The 20,105-nt window shown below is 31.6% G+C and overlaps 1 protein-coding gene across 2 annotated transcripts in view; it reads right to left on the reverse strand.

Moving 5' to 3' along the window:
• The window catches only part of LOC145247967 (alpha-1,6-mannosylglycoprotein 6-beta-N-acetylglucosaminyltransferase A-like), a 322,486-nt gene that overhangs the window by 68,422 nt on the left and 233,959 nt on the right, over positions 1–20,105 (reverse strand). For both annotated transcript variants that reach the window (XM_080109617.1, XM_080109616.1), the window contains exons 4-5: positions 11,150–11,332; positions 3,455–3,537 (exon numbers count right to left, since the gene is read on the reverse strand). In XM_080109617.1, coding sequence (XP_079965743.1) covers positions 3,455–3,537; positions 11,150–11,332 — 266 coding nt within the window. The remainder of the gene's footprint in view (positions 1–3,454; positions 3,538–11,149; positions 11,333–20,105) is intronic.

Genomic DNA, 20,105 nt, shown 5'->3' on the forward strand with positions numbered 1-20,105 from the left:
TTGTTAGATAGTGCTCAATAAAAAGAGCTGATAATACTTGTTTGTTGTTATATAAACATGCCTACATCCCGGGGATGTAGGCATGTTTATATAACAATAAACAAGTATATATATATATTAAATATTATAAATCCCTGAAAGTGTTTCATGGTAGACAACTGATGATCCCTGAAATATCATTAGGACTATTGTGAATTTGAGAAAGCAAGTTGATACAGCGATTACAGGTGATTAAATGACTTACTGACTAAACAGTTTTCCAACAAATGATAAAAAATATAAAAATTAAATAAAGTTAAAAAAAACTTCTAAAACTATATATATATATATATATATATATATATATATATATATAATTATTAATGAACATGAAACACATGTGTCTGTGGATTATAAGTATTTATTCAAAAAAATATTAAAGCTTTGTTCTAGTTAAGTACTTTTAGAGAAATATGAAAGGTTTAAAATCAAGCAATATTGCAGAAGTTATTTCCCTTGGCAGAACACTTCCTGAGAGTTACTATATTTAGAAATAAAATACAAGGTTTATTTCTCTCATATTTAAATACTAGCCTTCATATATGGCTGATATAGAAATGAAATAGCAAACAAACACAGAATAAACTTTACTTTATTACATAAAAAATGTAAAAAATTAAATTAAAAAAAAAAAAATTAAACCACTATCTAAATTTAAACAGAAAAAGTATTTCAAGCATGTATGTTTAAATAAGATTTGGCACCATCCCATAAAGCTCTCAAAACCCAGGATTGGATGTCCGAGAATTTTCATGATCATGTCACACCAAACTTATGGTCTCCTAACTCACCAAGCTTAAATCCTTTGGATTATTATGTGTGCGGCATTGTTGAAAAGGAAGTTAATAAACATCCTCATAACACCAAATCCTCTCTGATGGAAGCAATAGCCCGAGCAATGGAGGGCACAAATAAAGACCACCTGATCAAAGTTTGCAGTCGCTTTCAAACTCGAACTGAGTCGATGATAGAAGTCGAAGGAGGACATACACAGTAGAAAACGTAGATTAATATTATATTTCTTTGTTTTTGTTACAAGAAATTGTAAATGTCCTCAGATACTTTACACACCTTATACTAGCAGGACAACCTGACGTTGCTCGAGATTGAATGATGATCAATGAATATTTCACACTCCCATATTTTTATTCTCATCGAAATTGGTGAAAACATCCATTTTTCAATCAAATCAATTGACCGTCTGCTCTAGTTGAGAACTCATTACTGTGCATCAGGATGAAGCTTCACATGCCTCTTCGCAGTGACTCAGTCCCCAATATATTGTAGTCTACATTGCACTGTAGAGAACCTTCTGTTGATTTTATAAAATTATTTTATATATATAATGGATTGCATTAAAGTTTAAAATACAAAAGTCAAGTATCATGCTTCAGTTGTGCTCTAAACAGAAACATTCATTTTAAAAGCACCCCTGTCATATCAAAGAAAATACTGTTGACCTTACTGATTGTGCAGTGAAAATGGTTGGAATTTAAGTTTAAAATGAAAAAGTCAAGTATCATGGTGCAATTGTGCTTTAAACAAACAAAAATTTTGAATGTGCTCCTATCGTATCAAAGACCCTACTGCTGATTTTATATGTCGGGTCTTTCTGCTTGTGGTAGTAAAACTTCTCAAATGAATTTGTGATGTTAGGCTGTGTAAGGTGTTAACTTTGGTCAAAATCATCAGTTCCTTCTTTCATCGCATTATTTTTATTATTGATTATCGATATTTCGATACAAAACTTCTCTAAGAACACTGCTAGCCAGATAAAGTACCTTTGTGTGAAATTTCATAAAAATCGGTCCAGGCGTTTTTGAGTTCATAGGAAACGAACTCACACACAAACTTCCTTTTATATATATATATATATATATATATATATATATATATATATATACTAGCAGTTCAACCCGGCTTTACTCGAGCCCTATGTACTGTTCATAACTTACCCTGCATGTGACTACACTTTATGTAAGATTTCAAATGTTTAGACCAAAATTTGTCTGAATAATTTCGCAGAGGTCAATTTTATTTTTAATTTTGACCCAAATTTTGACCCCTTAACATTTATTATTTTGGTCTCAAATAAAAATATGAAGTTTTACCCATGTCCAAGTTACCTACATCTAAAATTTCAAGTCTTTGGACCCAAAATTGACGGAGAAATTTGGTAGAATCTGCAATGGTCAACTCTTTCAACTTTGACCTTTTGGCAGCCAAATTTTCGCCCTAAAACTCATTAAAATGCTTGCTGCATGTCTGAATGCCCGTTATGTATGAATTTTAAATATTTAGACCCAAAATTGGCCGAGTAGTTTGCAAGACACTGTAAAAGTAAAATCTTTTGAAGTTTGACCCCTTGGCAGCTCAAATTTTTGACCCAGACCAATTAAAAAGCTCACCCTATCTCTGAATACCCTTTATGTAAAATTTCAAATGTTTAGACCAGAAATTGGCTGCAGAGGTCAAATTTTTTTTTTTTTTTTAACTTTGACCCCAATTTTGACCCCTTAACATTTATTTTTTAGGACTCAAATCAAATTATAAAGTTTGATCCATGTCCAAGTAACCTACATTTAAAATTTTAAGTGTTTAGAACCAAAATTGGTGGAGGAATTTGGTAGAGTTTTCAAAGGTTAAATCGTTGAACTTTGACACCTTGACAGCCAAATTTCTGGCCAAAAACGGATTAAAAAGATTTTCCCAACTCCTTATCTCAAATCTCGAGTCTCTAGACTGAAAATTGACACATTTTCACTTATATATATATATATATATATATATATAGATATATATATATGTGTGTGTGTGTGTGAACACACACAAACATGTTGAGAGACTAAAAAGTATTCTATCATGATTATAAAACGGGAGTCACAGTACTTTATTCCCAATGACAGCAGATATTTCGATTTAATATCAAATTCACAAAAAGAACCTGTTTAAATTCCATTGCAGATTGAAGTACGATTTTTATTTTTAGTAAAAATCGTTCACTTTTAAAAGCAGGTGTTCAATTTCAATCAATGTTTTTCTAAATTTAGATATTAACCATTTCAAAAATACAAAATCAGCATTTCAAGCATTTCAACCATTATGACAATCAGATAGGAGGAAACGCAAAACGGATGTTCTTAAGCTTTTATCAAAAACGCTATTTCAAACTTAAGCGATAAAAACAAACCAAAAATCTATTATAATTTTAAGTGTCACAGACAGACAAAAAGCTATTTCAAACATAAGCATTACAGAAAGACAAAAAGCTATTTCAAACATAAGCATTACAGACAGACAAAGAGCTATTTCAGACTCAATCGTTAGACAAAAATACTATTTAAAATATAAAATTCAATCAAAAAAGAAAAAATAAATATTTAAAAATTAGAAACAAAAAATGTTTTATGCTTACCTGAAGTTTACCCATGCAAAATGGATGCGTGATTCTATCATGTTTTGTTAAAATACAACTTTCAACTTTCCCCATTAAAATATCTAAAAATAGAAACAAAAATACAATTAAATATATAAAAAAAAAAAAAAAAAAAAAAACTCTAAAATCTTATGTTTACTAGGCAGAAAAAAGGAGATATTGATAAAAACCTTGGGGGGGGGGGGATTTTACCCAAGCATAAAATATGCTTAAATATGATATTTTAATTTGTTTGGATTTTTTTCTTCTTTTTTTTTCTTTTTTCTTTTTTTTTTTTTTTTACACAGGAATCACTACTTATCAAGGCCCGGAGGCCACTCGAGGATAAGGGTTAATGGGTATACATTAGTCAATGCATATATATTATTATAGAGTCGTGATTTCAAAAGTAAAATAAAGTATTTGAGTGCTATCAGCTAGAATCGAAACTGAAAACAAAACTGTAGCATTCAAAGCTGGTGATGTTACCTCTTTACCAATGTGACACGCATATGAAATGATTAAAAAAAATTAAAAATAAACTAAGATGAATGTACAAAATGTATAACGAGCTTTTCAATTTTGACCCGTTAAAAACTCTTAACTGGCTAAAGATGCATAAAAGAACGGTTCTTAAAAAATCCAATCATATCAGGTCTCTAGAGCTGCTATGGGACTTTTAATTTCAAAGAAGATAGAGTTTGAAGATACGGAGACAGACAGACAGAAAGACATATATCTTTTATATATTACACTAATATAGATTAATAGATAGTTAATTTCAATGCATTAACGCTAATCACATATAGTTGACTGAAAAAAGATGAAAATATTAAATTAAGATCACTACTTTTATCTTTACTAGTTATCAAGGCAAAAAGCCATTAAAGGATAATGCTTAATAAGATGGATAAGTCAACAGTTGAATGATGAAGTATATAATAAAGAGTGAAACCAGTGTTATGGCAAAAAGTGTCGTTTTGGTTGTTGATCGTTTTGGGGTGCCTCAAGTCTATTTTTTTTTTTTTTTTTTTACATAGGCGTCACCACTTATCAAGGCCGATCGGCCACTCAAGGATAAGGGTTAAAGAGTGTAGAGTAGTCAAAAGGACAATATAGTAATCAATAGTAATGGAAGTTCGGTAAATTTGTTAACTTAAGTGGAACGGCTCATCAGAAACTTGTTCACGTTGGACTTGAAGACAACCATATTATAGACAGCTGGAAAGCAGGAAAACGGAAGACAAATTGGCTGCATTTTATGAAATATAAAAATTAAATTTGTAATTTTGTAAATAAATAATTTATCGAGTTCTTTTGACTGCTGAAGATGCAGCCTACTTTGCACAGATGCATGTTTTTTTTTGTTTTTTGCAGCGTGCACATGCCAATCATGGTTGTTCATTATCTATTCATACCTTAATCACAAGTCTTTAATTCTTTCAAATATTTACAGATTCATTAATTAATTTAAAAATTTTTAGGTTATTAGTAAAATCTTTTTTCATTAAATAAAAAATTTGCAACGGTAAAATTATGTGCAGATTGTTTTCTTTTTATGATTTAATTGGAAGTGAAATTTAAAAAAAAAAAAATTAAATCTGTGTTAAGACAAAAAATTTGTCCTTTTGGTTGTTGACCTGGGGTACCTCAAATCTATTTGATCCAACCAAACAATGCAAATTCAACAGTAAATTGTCTCTAGCATACAATAAAATGGAAGTCAAACATAAATTAAAAATAAATAAATAAATCAGTGTTATGTCAAAATGTGTCGTCTTGGTTTTTGCTCATTCCGGGATACCTCAAATTTATTTGATCTAAATTAGTTGAATTCTGTTATGAAATATAAAAATTATGGTACTGATTCAGAACCTGATTGAAGATCATGTCAACATCTCTCAGCAGTTTACAATAAGCAATTAGCTAATCAGATTTCAGCAGACAAAAAATTGATTCTGTTAAAGTTAAAAAAGAAAAAGACATTTTGCAGATTTCTAATACTTTTCATGAAAAAAAAAATGGATTTTGTTCATAGTTGTTTAAAACAATGTTTCCATATTTTGGTATTTAAAGAAAATTATTTCTTTGAAACACTTGTTCAAAAAAAAAAAAAAAAAAAAAAAAATTAATATACTTTTCTTGAAAAAAAAAAAAGTGTCTTTTATCATAATTGTTTCCATGAAAAAGAAAAAATTTGATTTTTGTTCGTTGTTTGAAACAATTTGTTTCCATATTATTTCCATGTATTAAAAAAAAATTATTTCTTTAGAACAGTTGTTGAAAAAAAAAAAAAAAAAAATTAATATACTTTTGGGAAAAAAAATTATTTCACATGAGTAAACCAGTGTTAAGTCTTATCTTCTTTTCTTAAAGTTTTGTTTGCAGTATTTTGAATTTCTCATCTGGCAGTGTTCGCATCAGCTTTTTCTGGCAACTTTTCCGGCTGCTTTACTGTAAATTACCAAAAGATGTCGACGCAAACTTGGGTCAGGTTCTGGATCAGTAAAAAAATTATTTTTTCCAATTTTGTAAATAATCTGTTAATAATGTTTCTATTCGACTCATTGGTGGATATCTGAGATGTACTACGACTTTTCTGGGTCAGTATGAATCTGGAAATAATGGCATCTCAGCTATGAGCCTCATTCCCTCCAAAGTTCCCAAATTGTACCGTTTACTTGTTATTGAACATTTTTTCTTTTTTTACAACAAAAACCAAATTGACCCATTAGGTACCACTGTTCAGAGAGCAGATAAAAAAAAACAAAAACTGCCGGACAAAACCATTTCAAGTATTTAGGTGAAGAGAGAAAGTCCGATACACCTCCAGCCGGCTAAAAAGAATTTGAAAAGAAATCCTTCACTTTTCTATAATGTGAAGTTTTTTTCCTTTCTTCTTTCTGCACTGATCAATGTTTTTTTTTTCTTTCTTTTTTTTTTTTAAACTTCAGTTTTCTTATTTTATTTTTTAATTTCATCAATGAACCCTAATGGCTATTTTAGATAAATATTAATGCAAAAACTGGCAAAACATTTTTTTTCGGTCATTTTTGACAGAGGACATACACTTGGTGGTGGTGGTGGTGGTGGTGGTGGAGAGTCTGACTTGCTATTTGCTTTTTGCATCTCCTTGCCACTTGTAATGATTTCATCCAGTTTAGAAAGAAACATCTTTATTTTAATTGATAAATTCTGTGTGATAGAACTGATTTATTTATATTCAAATAAATACACATTGGTCTTTATTATAGAATGGAGGATTCTAAACTTTTAGCCATATAGTCTGAAAGCCCAAGTAGCCCACTGCAGCTGTTAGCTGTAAAGTCCACACAAGGGACATCTTTTAACCCATCAGGTCCCACTATCCTATGAATAAGACACCAAATAATTTCTGTTTAAAATCTATGATACCATATATAATGGTACTGCTTATTATATAATTACTCTGAAGAAAATTCTCTTTGAAAATTGTTGGAACTACCTTGAAAAATTCTTGTGAAATTTGCTGAAATTTTATTTGTTCGGTGGTGTATGAACTTATATAAATGAGTCTTGCAATTGTATAAAATGAAAAGGGAACAAAACAAAGAAACAAGTGGCAGTGTTAAAACGTCTTCTTGTGAATACAACGCACGAAAGTCCATTCCCCCCCCCTTTCTTTCCTCCATTTGCAATAAATCCTTGTGTATTCAATATTATCTTCCACCGCACGTTCTCGTGCTAAACTTTCCAACAAAAAAACAAAACTCAACTCTCATGCTTTAGAATTCGTCCCTTTTAACAGTTACCAATTGTGAACACATATGCAAATTAATGGTATCCGTTGATCAATTGACCTTCAAAATTATGCTCATCCTTTCTGCCTCTTTTCTACATTTTCTTCTGTCATTTTACGGGCTGAGCAAGCTGAGGTCGTTTGCAAAAGTGATGATTTCTATCTTTGAATGTATAGTAATTGTCTGTATTTTTGAGATGAGTTGTTTTCATTGATTGAGATTGTCGGACTGACTTCCTCATCTTGGTTGTTATTGTCACAACGTTTCGGCCGTTTTGCCCTCCGGCCTTCGTCAGGTGAACGGTTTGTTAGGAGTCTCGAACCCAACCTTGCTTAAAAAAACTGGTTGGGTTCGAGACTCCTAACAAACCGTTCACCTGACGAAGGCCGGAGGGCAAAACGGCCGAAACGTTGTGACAATAACAACCAAGGTTGGGTTCGAGACTCCTAACAAACCGTTCACCTGACGAAGGCCGGAGGGCAAAACGGCCGAAACGTTGTGACAATAACAACCAAGATGAGGAAGTCAGTCCGACAATCTCAATTATTGAATGTATAGGCTCTCGATTTTTTTTTTTTTTAATATATCATATATCACATGTACTAAGTGTTCTATTGATAAGAGTTTAAATATTTTGCTTTCTAAATAAAATAACTTTTTAATTTTCAATATGTGTATCGCTTTGTATCGATCTATAATAATTTATCATTTCATTGCAGGAAGTATTTTGAATTTTATTAATAATTTCTTCCCCCCCCCCTCAAAGAGAAACAACAACCGAACACATTTAAGTTGGAGGATTTGCGATGCATGTTAGTGACAAAGCGCTCTCCAGACGCCAATACACAGCCACCAACCACCCCATCGCTAGCAAAAGTGCATTGAGAATGGTGGTAACTATGTAGTAAAATAAATTCTGGGGTATAAAAAGTCGCTTGGTTTAATGATACCACCCCAGTCTTGCTCTTGAACATTTTATTTATTTTTTTCTTTTTTAAGTTAAAAAATAGGAGGCCTTACTTTTGGAAGGGCCTTCATATAATGGTCTTGCCTCTTACATAATTTACTCTGAAGATAGGATAAAATTCATGTATATTTATCAACTTCTCTCCAAGAGTTGTATAAACCCTCTTAAAAATTGTGAAATTTGATAAAAATTCTATTTGTTCAATGATGTATGAAGTTGAATAAATGTCTTGCGATAGTAAGCCACAAACTTATTGTCCAAACTACAATGTGACTCTTTGTATAAACTGTTTTGCTCTTCATCATATGTAAATTTAATCTTTGATGCATAGCCTCTTGATTCATAAAATATATCGCATGTACCCAGTGTCCTATTTATAGGAGGGTCAATATTTCATTTTCTAAATAAAATAAATAACTTTTTTTTTTTCCTTTCGATTTGTGTATTCTAACCAAATTTTAGTCATTACAAAAATTTTTGACTCAATAGTAAAAAATTTAGGTTATACTCGGCTAACAAACTTTTTAACTTAAGGCGTGGCTGCTACCGGAAGCAGTGACAAAGCAAATCAGTTCCTTCACTGTTATTGTTCTTCAGTATTTCTATTGCGAAGTGATTTATTGAAATAAAATATAAGAAAAGGAAATTATTGAAAAATATTCAATAAAAATCAACAAAATTATACAGATAAATTAGTCTTTATTTGCACTTCTAATAACAAAATTAAATAAATATTTTTTTTTATCTTATTTGAAATTTTATAAGACATGCTTATAAAATTATAAAAATAGGTTTTTTTAATTTCAAAAAATAAGATTTTTTATTGGAATTTATATAATAAATATGTTTATGAAAGTATAAAAATAAAATTATTGAAATCAAAATAACAAAATTTGAAGCATCATAAAGAACATATCCAATACATAATATTCTCAAAATAGTTTTAAAAAATTTTTAAGAAGTATTTTCAACAATTCTTTAAAAAAAAAAAAAAGTGCAAAAAGTGTTTTCAATAATTCTTTTAAAAAATAGAAAAAACTAATTTCAATAATTCTCAAATAAAATAAGACTGAAAAAACTTTTCAATGATTATTAAATAAAAAAAAAGAACGATCAGAAAAACGTAATAAAAAAAAGAGTACATGAACAGAGGAGATAGGAACAGTTGTGCGACCAATTCCATATAATAAACAAGGGAGATAACTATTGACTTAAATTAAGGATCCGCCATCTTTAAACACTAGGTATGTGCAGAATTATTAGCCGATGCTAAAAATGTATAAACATTTTGACCTTTCCCTTTACTTAAATTACTTTAATTAAAAATCAGAAATTAACCAATTTTAATGAAATTTTCAGTATTTATCAAATAATGATTACGGAATATAATAAACTCATTATTTTTTATTTGAATTTTAGTGGAAATGTATTATTTTGTTTAAACAAAAAGCACCTTTATTAAAGTTATGGTTTTCAGAAGTAAAAAAAAAAAAATGAATTTATTTTTTTTTTTTTTTTTAAATAAAAATAAAACATCATAAATTATAACAATTAAAAAAAAAATTTTTTCAAAACATTATGAAAAAAAGCCCGTAGAATCCGTATTAACAAAATCGATATAACTCGAAGAAAACTTAATTTCTTGGACTAACAATATTATCATTGAATTAAGCATTGTTTATTTAATATTTTCACACAAAAATATAATAATTGCAAAAAATATTTCCTCTTTTTTTAGATTACATTTTTAGCATAATTTTTATATTCTATTTTTTTCTAATATTTTCCTTGATTGAATGAATTTGTAATCTTCAGTGTAACATAATTTTTATATGATCTTGAAAAATAATTAAAAAAATTTTTAAAGCAGGAACACAGAAAGATAAATAAATTAAATAAATGGTAAAAATCATACAAATGTTCATAATCGGAATGTATGGACGCACGGCTAGAAAAAAAAAAAAAAAAAAGAAAACCAGTCAGTTTTGCATCCCATCCCATCCCTCCCTTCAGCCACACCCAATGTCATTTTTAGATAGCCATTTGACCTTCTGGCCTTCAATAGAACTCATGCTAGACGAATTTTCATTTGTTTTGATTGTGCAAAGCCAGAATCTCTCGCTTTTGGGGGCTAATTAAGCTATTTAAGCAGTGTGTTTATTTATTTAATTCAATATCTTAGGATTTGACTTTACTAATTATCTTTGAAATAAACCCAGAAAACTAATATTTATCTTTCAAGGGATTTTTACAATGAGTTTATTTAACTTCAAAATTTAGCTAAACTTGTCAGTTTCCGAATGTCGTAGTGAAAACATTTTTCATTATAACTTTTTTTCTTTTGGAAATGAACTTTTCTGATCGTTCTTTTTTTTTTATTTTATTATTTAATAATCATTGAAAAGTTTTTTTCAGTCTTATTTTATTTGAGAATTATTGAAATTAGTTTTTTTCTTTTTTTTTTTTTAAGGAATTATTGGAAACACTTTAACAAAATTTTAAAAAACTATTTTGAGAATATGAATTGGATACGTTTTTTTTATAATGCTTCAAATTTTGTTATTTTAATTTCAATAATTTCATTTATTATTTTGATTTCAATAATTTTATTTTTATACATTCATAAACATATTTATTATATAAATTCAAATAAAAAAACAACTTATTTTTGAATTTAAAAAAATGTATTTTTTAGGCTTTAATCTTTCAAATACAATCAAAAATTAATCGGAAACCTACAAAAAATTTATGATAAACCGGTTTTCAAAACTATGTCCCCCTATCAGTTTCCCATCATTAATGCATGTTCCTAGAAAAAAGTGAAGGAACTGATTAGTCTTGTCACTGCTTCCAGTCACAGCCACGGTGGATGTTAGGAAGTACATCAGCTGACTATAACCGAAATTTAGATACCCTAGAACTTAATGGGTTGAAATAAGATTGACTTACCTTTAGCAGCCAAGGTTTTCGATGGCGTATTGTTTATTGGTAAAAGTTTTTGTCTTAGAGAAGAATCTAAAAGATCTTTGTTGGCTAATGTTTGGTTTGGTATAAGGAAGTCTAAAATGCCTTCAATCCGATCAAGACGATTCAACATATTCTCTAAGAGTACCGCAATGGTTTTTTTTAAATCTGAAAAGACACAAAAAATAAAATAAATTATGGAAAATCATCAACATGTATCTTTCACCTCATACCTGTTTGCTAGATTAGTATACAAAATGGCACTGGAGAGGAAACCTTTCACATACAAGTTTTTTTTTTTTTTTTTTGTGAAGAAGGTAGGTTCTCTCTACCGTGCTAGAAAGCTACCAACACTCAAAAGTATTCTGTACCTCTATAAGGCCACCATTTGCTCCTGTATGGAGTATTGTTGTCATATTTGGGCTGGTGCATCGGCTATTAGTCTCTCGCTCCTGGACAAGGTTCAAAAGAGAGTCGCCAATCTGATAGGTCCTGAACTGTCATCTAAGCTTCAGCCTCTGTCCCATCGACGAAATGTTGCATCCCTCTGCCTGTTCTACAAGTATTTTAACGGTGAATGCTCTGATGAACTTGAACCCCTTCGATGTAAATACCCCTGACAAACCCAACAAGCAGCTAAATCCCACCCCTTCACAGTAGAGATCCCTAGATGTAAGAGAACCTTCTACTCCAGTCGTTTCTTCCCCAGAACCATTAGACTTTGGAATTCCCTTCCGGCTCCCTGCTTCCCCAACTGTACTGACATGCAGAAGTTCAAGTGTAACGTGAACCAACATCTTGCTGCCCAACTCCCTACATAGTACCCCTGTAGCTAATGTCCCTGATAGTAGCCCCCTACATCAAAGTGGCAATGTGCCTTGTTTGAGGTGAAAATGTAATAAAAAAAAAAAAAAAAAAAAAAAAGTTAGCTTTTCTCATTAATGGTACAAAGTAAGGTATTTCTACAGAATATGAACCATGCAATTCCTTTTTAATAGGATTCAATTTTCACAGTATCTTTCGTTTATTAAATTGTAAAGTGAAAGTACAAAATCTATATATTAATACTGTAGTACCTTTAATGTATGAACATTTGTGCCACGGTTTCCAAATTAAAAATTAAACGATCGGGCGATTTTATTTATTAAAAAGGAGGATAAAATTAGCATATAGATAACGCTAATTTAATGTTCGTAGTATGTTATCACCTTCTATTCTCCTTTTTAATAAATAGGATCTCCCGATCACCAAAGACGTAATGTAAAATAAAAATTTTAAATTTAAAAAAAAAAAAAAAATGATGTCACTTTTGGGCTGTACATGAAATTAAAATATACCTTCTTGATCTTCTGGCTATGATCCAAGGGTAGTATTTGTTCTGTTTAAAGATAGTATGATATCGTGGAGTTTCTGTTTGTGCTGGACGTTCATACAATCGGCAAGATCAAAGTGTGGTATCTGTTCTTCAGATGCTGCACTTCCATTTCTTGTTCTCTTTTGGTGGAGGAGCAGTCCTTTACGACTGAAACAATTTTTTATTTTTGTACCTTTTCTCCACGTTAAAAAACGACCCTGGTGTCTAACTCTGTCCCGTGGGGAGGCATTGTAAATAGGTACAATGGAAATATGTCAGACTTCTATAAGAATATTGGAGATAAACCGTAATAACCACATATATTCTGACATTACATTAACCAGTTTTAACAAAAGGGCTACAATAATATTGCCAGGTCTCCATTCATGCTGAACGTCCACAGAATGCTCAGCAACAATATCTAATTTATAAAACTCATTGTGTCTGTCTGTCTCCATATTTCAAAACTGTATTTCTTCCAAAACTAAAAGTCGCAAAGCAGTGCTAGGGGCCTCAAAGGATTGGATTTTTTATGAACCGTTCTTTTATAGCTGATTAAAATAGTTTTTAAGGGGTCAAAATGCGTGTCTCGTTGGTACAGTGGTAACGTCACCAGCTTTGAAAGCTACCGTTTTGCTTCTGGTTTTGATTCTAGCTGATGGCACCCAAATACTTTTTTTTTTTTTTTTTTTACTTTTGAAATTACGACTATAATAGTATATACGAAATCTGGACAAATTAAAATATCATATTTAAGCATATTTTATGACCGGGCAAAGCCCCCCCACCCCACCCGCTAGTATTACATATGAAAGATAGTGCTGTGGAATTTACACAGGTCTCGCTAGTAGTGATAAAATGCCCTTCTCTACCCATATTAAGAAACACATATGAGAAATGGAGCGTTTTATTACTACAGAAATATCAATACTTATGCAGAATACAGACTATGCTATTTTTTTTGACAAGATTTTCAAGTCAAATTCAAGTTTCATGGTATCTTTTATTTACTAAATTGTTAAGTGAAAGTACAGAAGTTACAAAATGCCCTCTCCTCATGTTAAGAATGGGTTTCTAAATAATAACATGTAGAGAATACAATAGATAATGAATGATAATTAGCATGTGTGTGTATGTGTGTGTTAACTAATTTTAATTTGAAGAATATAATAGGAATTTTCTACCTTAAGTTTAAAAATGTGCAAACAAATAAAAATTAATAACTAAAATGAGTATACTGCATCCCGGGCAATGCCGGATAGGTACAGCTTATAACATATAAGTGTTTGTTTGAGATAATAATCCTCCGTAACTGCAGCAAATATGATTGTAATTTTGTTAGCTTTATGTAAGAATATTAAGTAGGCATGAAGTTGTCTCCTATTTCTAACATCAACTTAATTCAATGTGAAATTATCAAAGTTTATTGATCTTTCTAGAAAAGCTTCTTTTTTTTCTTGATTTTAGTTATAGTGTAGCGAGCTGCTACTACTACGAGACTAGGCTGTATTCTCACCTTAGTTCTCTCTTTCTCCCTACTCTTTTCTCTTTTCCTTCCTTTCTTCTTATACGTCATCAGAGGTTCCAGCCAGCCAATGAAAAGCGAGAACGGTTTACGTGGGATATTCGAGTGAAGGAAACGTCCTTACTTCCACGGCGACTAGACACAGAACACATGCCTCACTCCTCAGCTCCCGTTAGGTAGCCAAGAGAGCATTGAACATTAATACAGACTTTATAAAATGCACTGTCTTTCTTTGTAACCCGAGTTTCGGGAAAACACACATATATATTGGATATATAAAACCTCATGAATTCATAACAAAGTCGCGTTACACGTCCTCATTTTTATAAGAAGACAATGTCTTCTTTTACCAGTATTTCTTTCTATTTCAGCGCTCCAGTTCTCCCTGTTATCGGAGGCGCCCCGAAGTGGGAGCCTACCGAAATGGTGACCTCTAATTAGTACCCCTGTTAATGTATGGTAATAATACCATAATAGTTTTATAACACTTTAGTTGAATTATTAATTTTATGATTAAACAATTAATTTTTTTAAGATATTTTTTTAATCTTGAATTAAACAAAGAGTTGTTAAGAAGTTTAAAATCAGTTCAAACGAACTTTCTTTACATTACCGTTTAAATGCTTTCAGAAAAGTAATTCATCCCCCTTTTGACTTATTAAAAGATTAAAATCTAAGAAAGAAACAGAAATGCATTTTGATAGATTTAATTTTGCAATTATTTTTAAATAGAATTTTTGAAACGTTTGTTTTAATACTAAATGCAATTGATTTCACTAAATAATCAATTAATAATAAATAATGTCAATCACAGAGGCAATAAACATGTACGAGAAATGATCAGTTTTATTAACACAGAAATATCAATACTTATGCAGAATACAGACCATGCTATTTTTTTTTATAGTATTTTCAAGTTAAATTCAAGTTTCATGGTATCTTTTGTTTATTAAATTGTTAGTTAAAAGTTCAGAACAGTTACAAAACGCCTTCTACTCGCCATGTTAAGAATGGGTTTCTAAGTAATAACGCTATTATTTGTCAAAGATCCATTTTTATTAATCTGTTTTTAAAATATTTGCATTTTTAAAAAAGTGTTTCGCGTAAAGAAACTACAGACGCTGTCCCATCCATGAGCTTGTTTAACAAGTATTGTAATGTAATAGCCTCCGTCCTGTCACGAGAGACAATGGATACTCCCTGTAAGGGTAGGTGCGCATGTAATTGTGAGGCAAGGGTTGTGCAATCCTCAACCACACTTCTCTTGAGTCGACACTGATTGATTCCAGGACAACTGGAAACAATGAACGGAAAGCACCTGGTATTCCCAAATGGTTACCCATTTTATGGTAAAACTTGTGGAGAATGCTGTTTTATGGTTGTTGTAAAAATGCAATGGAAATTTAAATTTCGTTCCGTTTTAATCTTTTGTTTTTATTGTGCCCCCCAAAAAACGAAAGTAATCGAAAGAATAACATTCAACAATCGTATTTTTTATGTATTAAAATAAAATTTTAACAAAAACAGAATCATTTAATTTTTAAACGAAAAAAGTCAATTTGGTATACCTTTTTCTTTTTTTTTTTTTCTTTTTTTTTCTTTTTTTTTTCTTTTTTTTCTTCTTTTTTTTCTTCTTTTTTTTTCTTTTTTTTTTCTTTTTTTTTTTTTTCTTTTTCTTTTTTTTACATAAGTCCAACCCACTGTTCACATTGGAAATGTTGACTTTTATAGGTTTTCGGGTATGCTTACAACGAATAAACACCCCAATCTCCCCATGTTAAGAACAGCTTTCGGTATAGACAACCCCAATCTCCCCATGTTAAGAACGGCTTTCGGAATAGACCCCCCCCCCAACCTTCCCATGTTATGAACGGCTTTCGGAATAGACAACCCCCAACCTTGTCAGCATACCCGAAAACCTATAAAAGTTGACATGTCGAATTTGAACGATGAGTTTTGTTTTTTTTTTTTGTTTTTTTTTTTTTACAAAGGCATCACCACATTATCAAGGCCCAGAGGCCACTCAAGGATAAGGGTTAAAGAGTGTACAGTAGAAATTGGTCAATATAGTAATCATTAGTAATGAAAATTTGGTAAATTTAATAACTTATATGGAACGGCTCATCAAGAACTTATTTACTTTAGACTTGAACACAACCATATTGTAGTCAGCCGGAAAACGGAAGACAATTCCACAGGCGTGCAGTTCTAATAAAAAAGGTTTTGTTCATGGAATCTACGTTTAGGTTTAGGCACAGATAAAGAGTGGGGGAAATTATTGATAGTGTTTACAGCTAGACGAGTGTTTCTTGTGAAAGTTTGGCGAGGGGGGACCATAGATTGAAGCTCAGTTGAACACTTTCCATGAAAATAACGATACATCAGAGACAAACTCGCAACATCTCTTCTGTGAGATAGAGGTTGCAAGGAGGAGAAAAGGACATCTACGAGGCTACGAAGTCTATTTTGAACTCTATCAAGGCAGGACAAGTCCTTTCTAGCAGCTCCTGCCCAGATGTGGCAACAGTATTCCATCCTTGGACGTACCTGGCTCTTATATAGATAGAGAATAGCATCAGCAGTGAGATATCTACTGGATCGATAGAAAGATCCCACCATTTTTCCAGCGGCCTGGGCAACAGATTTGATATATGTGTTCCATTTAAGATCAGGAGTAATGGTCAAGCCCAGAAGCTTGTCAAAACTTGAGGCCTCCTGAAGACGAGAGCCATTCATTTCAATTGATGACAAATGTGGATTAGAATGTTGATGATGTAAAGAGAGAAGCTTGGTTTTAGATGGATTAAAAGTAACCAGCCACTCCTTTCCCCATTGTACTACGTGCTCAAGATCAGAAGAGAGAGAATTGGAGAGAACTTGGTCGTTTACTGTCTTAGATGTGGTACCATAAATGGTAGTGTCGTCAGCATAAATGTCTACAAATGATGTAAGGATATGATTTGGAAGATCATTAATGTAGATCAGGAAAAGAGTTGGGCCCAGGATGGATCCCTGAGGGACACCGGCATTAATACTGTGAGCTTCTGATTTTTGCCCCTCAACTACTACTCTTATGAACCTATCAGAAAGAAATGATTTAATAATTGAGAAGACTTTTCCAGCTATACCATAGCTAGTGATCTTATGAAGTAAACCTTTATGCCATACCCTACCGTAAAGCAGAGCATTCTCCGCAAGTTTTACCCATTTTAGTTTAGTACTGACCAGGCTCAACAATGCTTAACTTTAGTGATCTAACAAAAACTGATGTGTCAGCATGATTATAACCGTATACAAATACTTTCACCAAATGCGCTCCAATGCACTTGTATGGCCCCTTCCTAAATATAAATGCTCCTGATCAACTCAACTAGCAGCAAAATCCCACCCCTTCACTGTGGAGGTGGCCAAATGCAGAAAAAAAAAAAAAAGAATCAAAATCCTGACTAAAAAGGTCAGTCGTTCACCTCACACCTGTTAGCTCAATAAACAAAATGACATCGGAGAGGAAACCTTTCACATACAAGTTTTTCTTGTTAGTTGTAAAAAGCTGTGGTGTTTTCAAATAATTGTTTCTAACAGGTTTCTTTCTTTTCTTTCTTTTTTTTCTTCTTTTTTTTTCTTTTTTTTCTTTTTTTAAAACTCCCTTTCACCCATAACAAGGCATATCGCCACTTAGATGCAAGGGGCTACTCTTTGGGACCATACCTGTGAAAGATTAACAAGATGTTGGTTTACGTTACATTTAAACTTCTACATATCAGTACAGTCATGGAAACAGACAACAGAAAGGGAATTCCAGTTAATCTTTTACATATACACTTGTGCCCGATATTATTCATACCCCTCGGATCTTTGAGATTTCTATAAGAATATTGCGTAAACCAGAAGGTAGACAATATTAAAGGGATTTCAAACAATAAATCAAGCATAAGCATTTAATTTAAACTCAACAAATAAATAAATTATGCAAGTTTGAAACATTATACAAAGAAAAACAATAATGGCACTAGTTCAAAATTATTCATACCTCTCTTACTAATAGTCAATAGCATGCCCTTTATTCTTAATAATTGCCTGTAACCGTTTTGTATATTTATCAACAAGGTTTTTACAAGCATCAACCCTGATTTTTGACCATTCTTCAATGCAGTAGTTCTCCAAATCGCTCAAATTTCTAGGTTTCCGCTTTTTAACCTCAGTTTTCAATATGTGCCAAAGGTTTTCGATAGGGTTCAGATCGGGACTCTGGCTAGGCCATTCCAAAACATTAATTTGATTATCCTCAAACCATTTCTTGACTATTTTGGCAGTATGTTTTGGATCATTATCCTGTTGAGGGATCCAGTTTGGTCCTAAATGGAGCTTCTCCGCATCCTGTCTAATGTTTTTCTGGAGTATCTCCAAATATTGCTCCTTCTTCATGGTTCCATCTATCTTGACCAAACTACCTGGACCACTAGCCGAAAAGGAGCCCCAAAGCATTAGGCTACCACCACCATGTTTCACCGTGGGTATGGTGTTCTTTGGGTTGTAAGCTTCTCCTTTCTTCCTCCAAACTTAATAAGCATCCATATGGCGAAACAATTCAATTTTTGTTTCGTCAGTCCACAAAATACTTGAGAAAACGGACTCTGGAGAATTCACAAGGGTCCTAGCAAACTTTAGACGTGCTGCAAGGTGTTTTCCGGTGTGCAATGGAGTCCTTCTTGGTCTTCTTCCTTTCAGACCATTTTCATGCAGAGTCCTTTGCAATGTTTGCCTTGATATTTTTATGCCAGAAGACTCCAGATTTTCTAAAATGTCCTTAGTAGTGGTGGTTGGATTTGCATTAACACTTCTTACAATATTCCTGGTGGCTCTAGCAGACAGTTTCCTTTTCCTTCCTCTACCAATCAAGTTGTTTGTTGTGTGGTGGCTCTGGAATTTTTTGATGATGCTCTGTACTGTTGCTGTAGAGACCTCAAATTTCTTGGAAATTGACTTGTAACCTAAACCATCCTTATGTGAATTCACAATTTTAGTCTTAAGATCATTACTAAGCTCTTTTTTCTTCCCCATTCTAATAATTTTTATTCTTTTATTGGTTTTCAGTTGATATCATTTTAATTTCTGAAAAATGCAAAAAACGAAATGAAATTAATCAAAGGTTATATAAGAGCATTCAAAATAAGAATCAAACAGGAAACAAACAGTCAGAAACTCGATAAATATTGAAAAAATAAGGGGGTATGATTATTTTTGAACATTGCAGATTTTATAAATAGCTGCATATTTCTTTTATTACAAGTATCCCGAGATTTTAAAATGACGAAAATGATCAGAAGAGGTTTATTAAGAATATGTATCAATGTGGACGTAAACAATAAATTCTTACAAAGTTACACCTAATAAACTCAATTTTCAAGGAGGGGTATGAATAATATCGGGCACAAGTGTATATAAAAAAAAAAAACACCCAATACTTTTGCTGATGAGGGGACTTTGTTTAAAAAAACTATATGTCAAAATTATTGTCCGTGGCTTAATGTCTATCACAATAAAAACATCGTTTCTGAAACGATCGTACAAATTATTGACTTTGTTGTTGTTCCTTCTTATGAAACAAATTTTTAATTTTTAATTCTAATTTGAATCTTAAATTATCAATCACATTACTATATATATATATATATATATATATATATACACACATTTTTTTCATAAGTTTTGGTTTTGATTTCAATTCAAGCTGATGCACCCAAGTCATTTTTGAAATTGCAACTTTATAGTATATACAAATCGATAGAACATTAACTATAATAATATATATGAAATCTCCAAGAATTAAAATATCATTTTCAAACATACTTTAAGACCAGGCTACGCAGGGTTTCCCTGCTAGCTTAGATAACTACTTTTGCAGTTTTAACAAAAGAGCTACAATAATATCAAAGTGTCGCCATTTATGCTTAATGTCCACAGAATGCTAACATCAATATATCGCATATAAAATAGTCTGCTGTGGAATTTCCATGGGTCCTGCTAATTTTTATTAAATATATACTAGCAAGACGTGTGGA

Source organism: Euprymna scolopes, chromosome 26 (assembly GCF_053919585.1).
Source record: "Euprymna scolopes isolate OS-2025 chromosome 26, ASM5391958v1, whole genome shotgun sequence".
Taxonomy (NCBI): Eukaryota; Metazoa; Mollusca; class Cephalopoda; order Sepiida; family Sepiolidae; genus Euprymna; species Euprymna scolopes.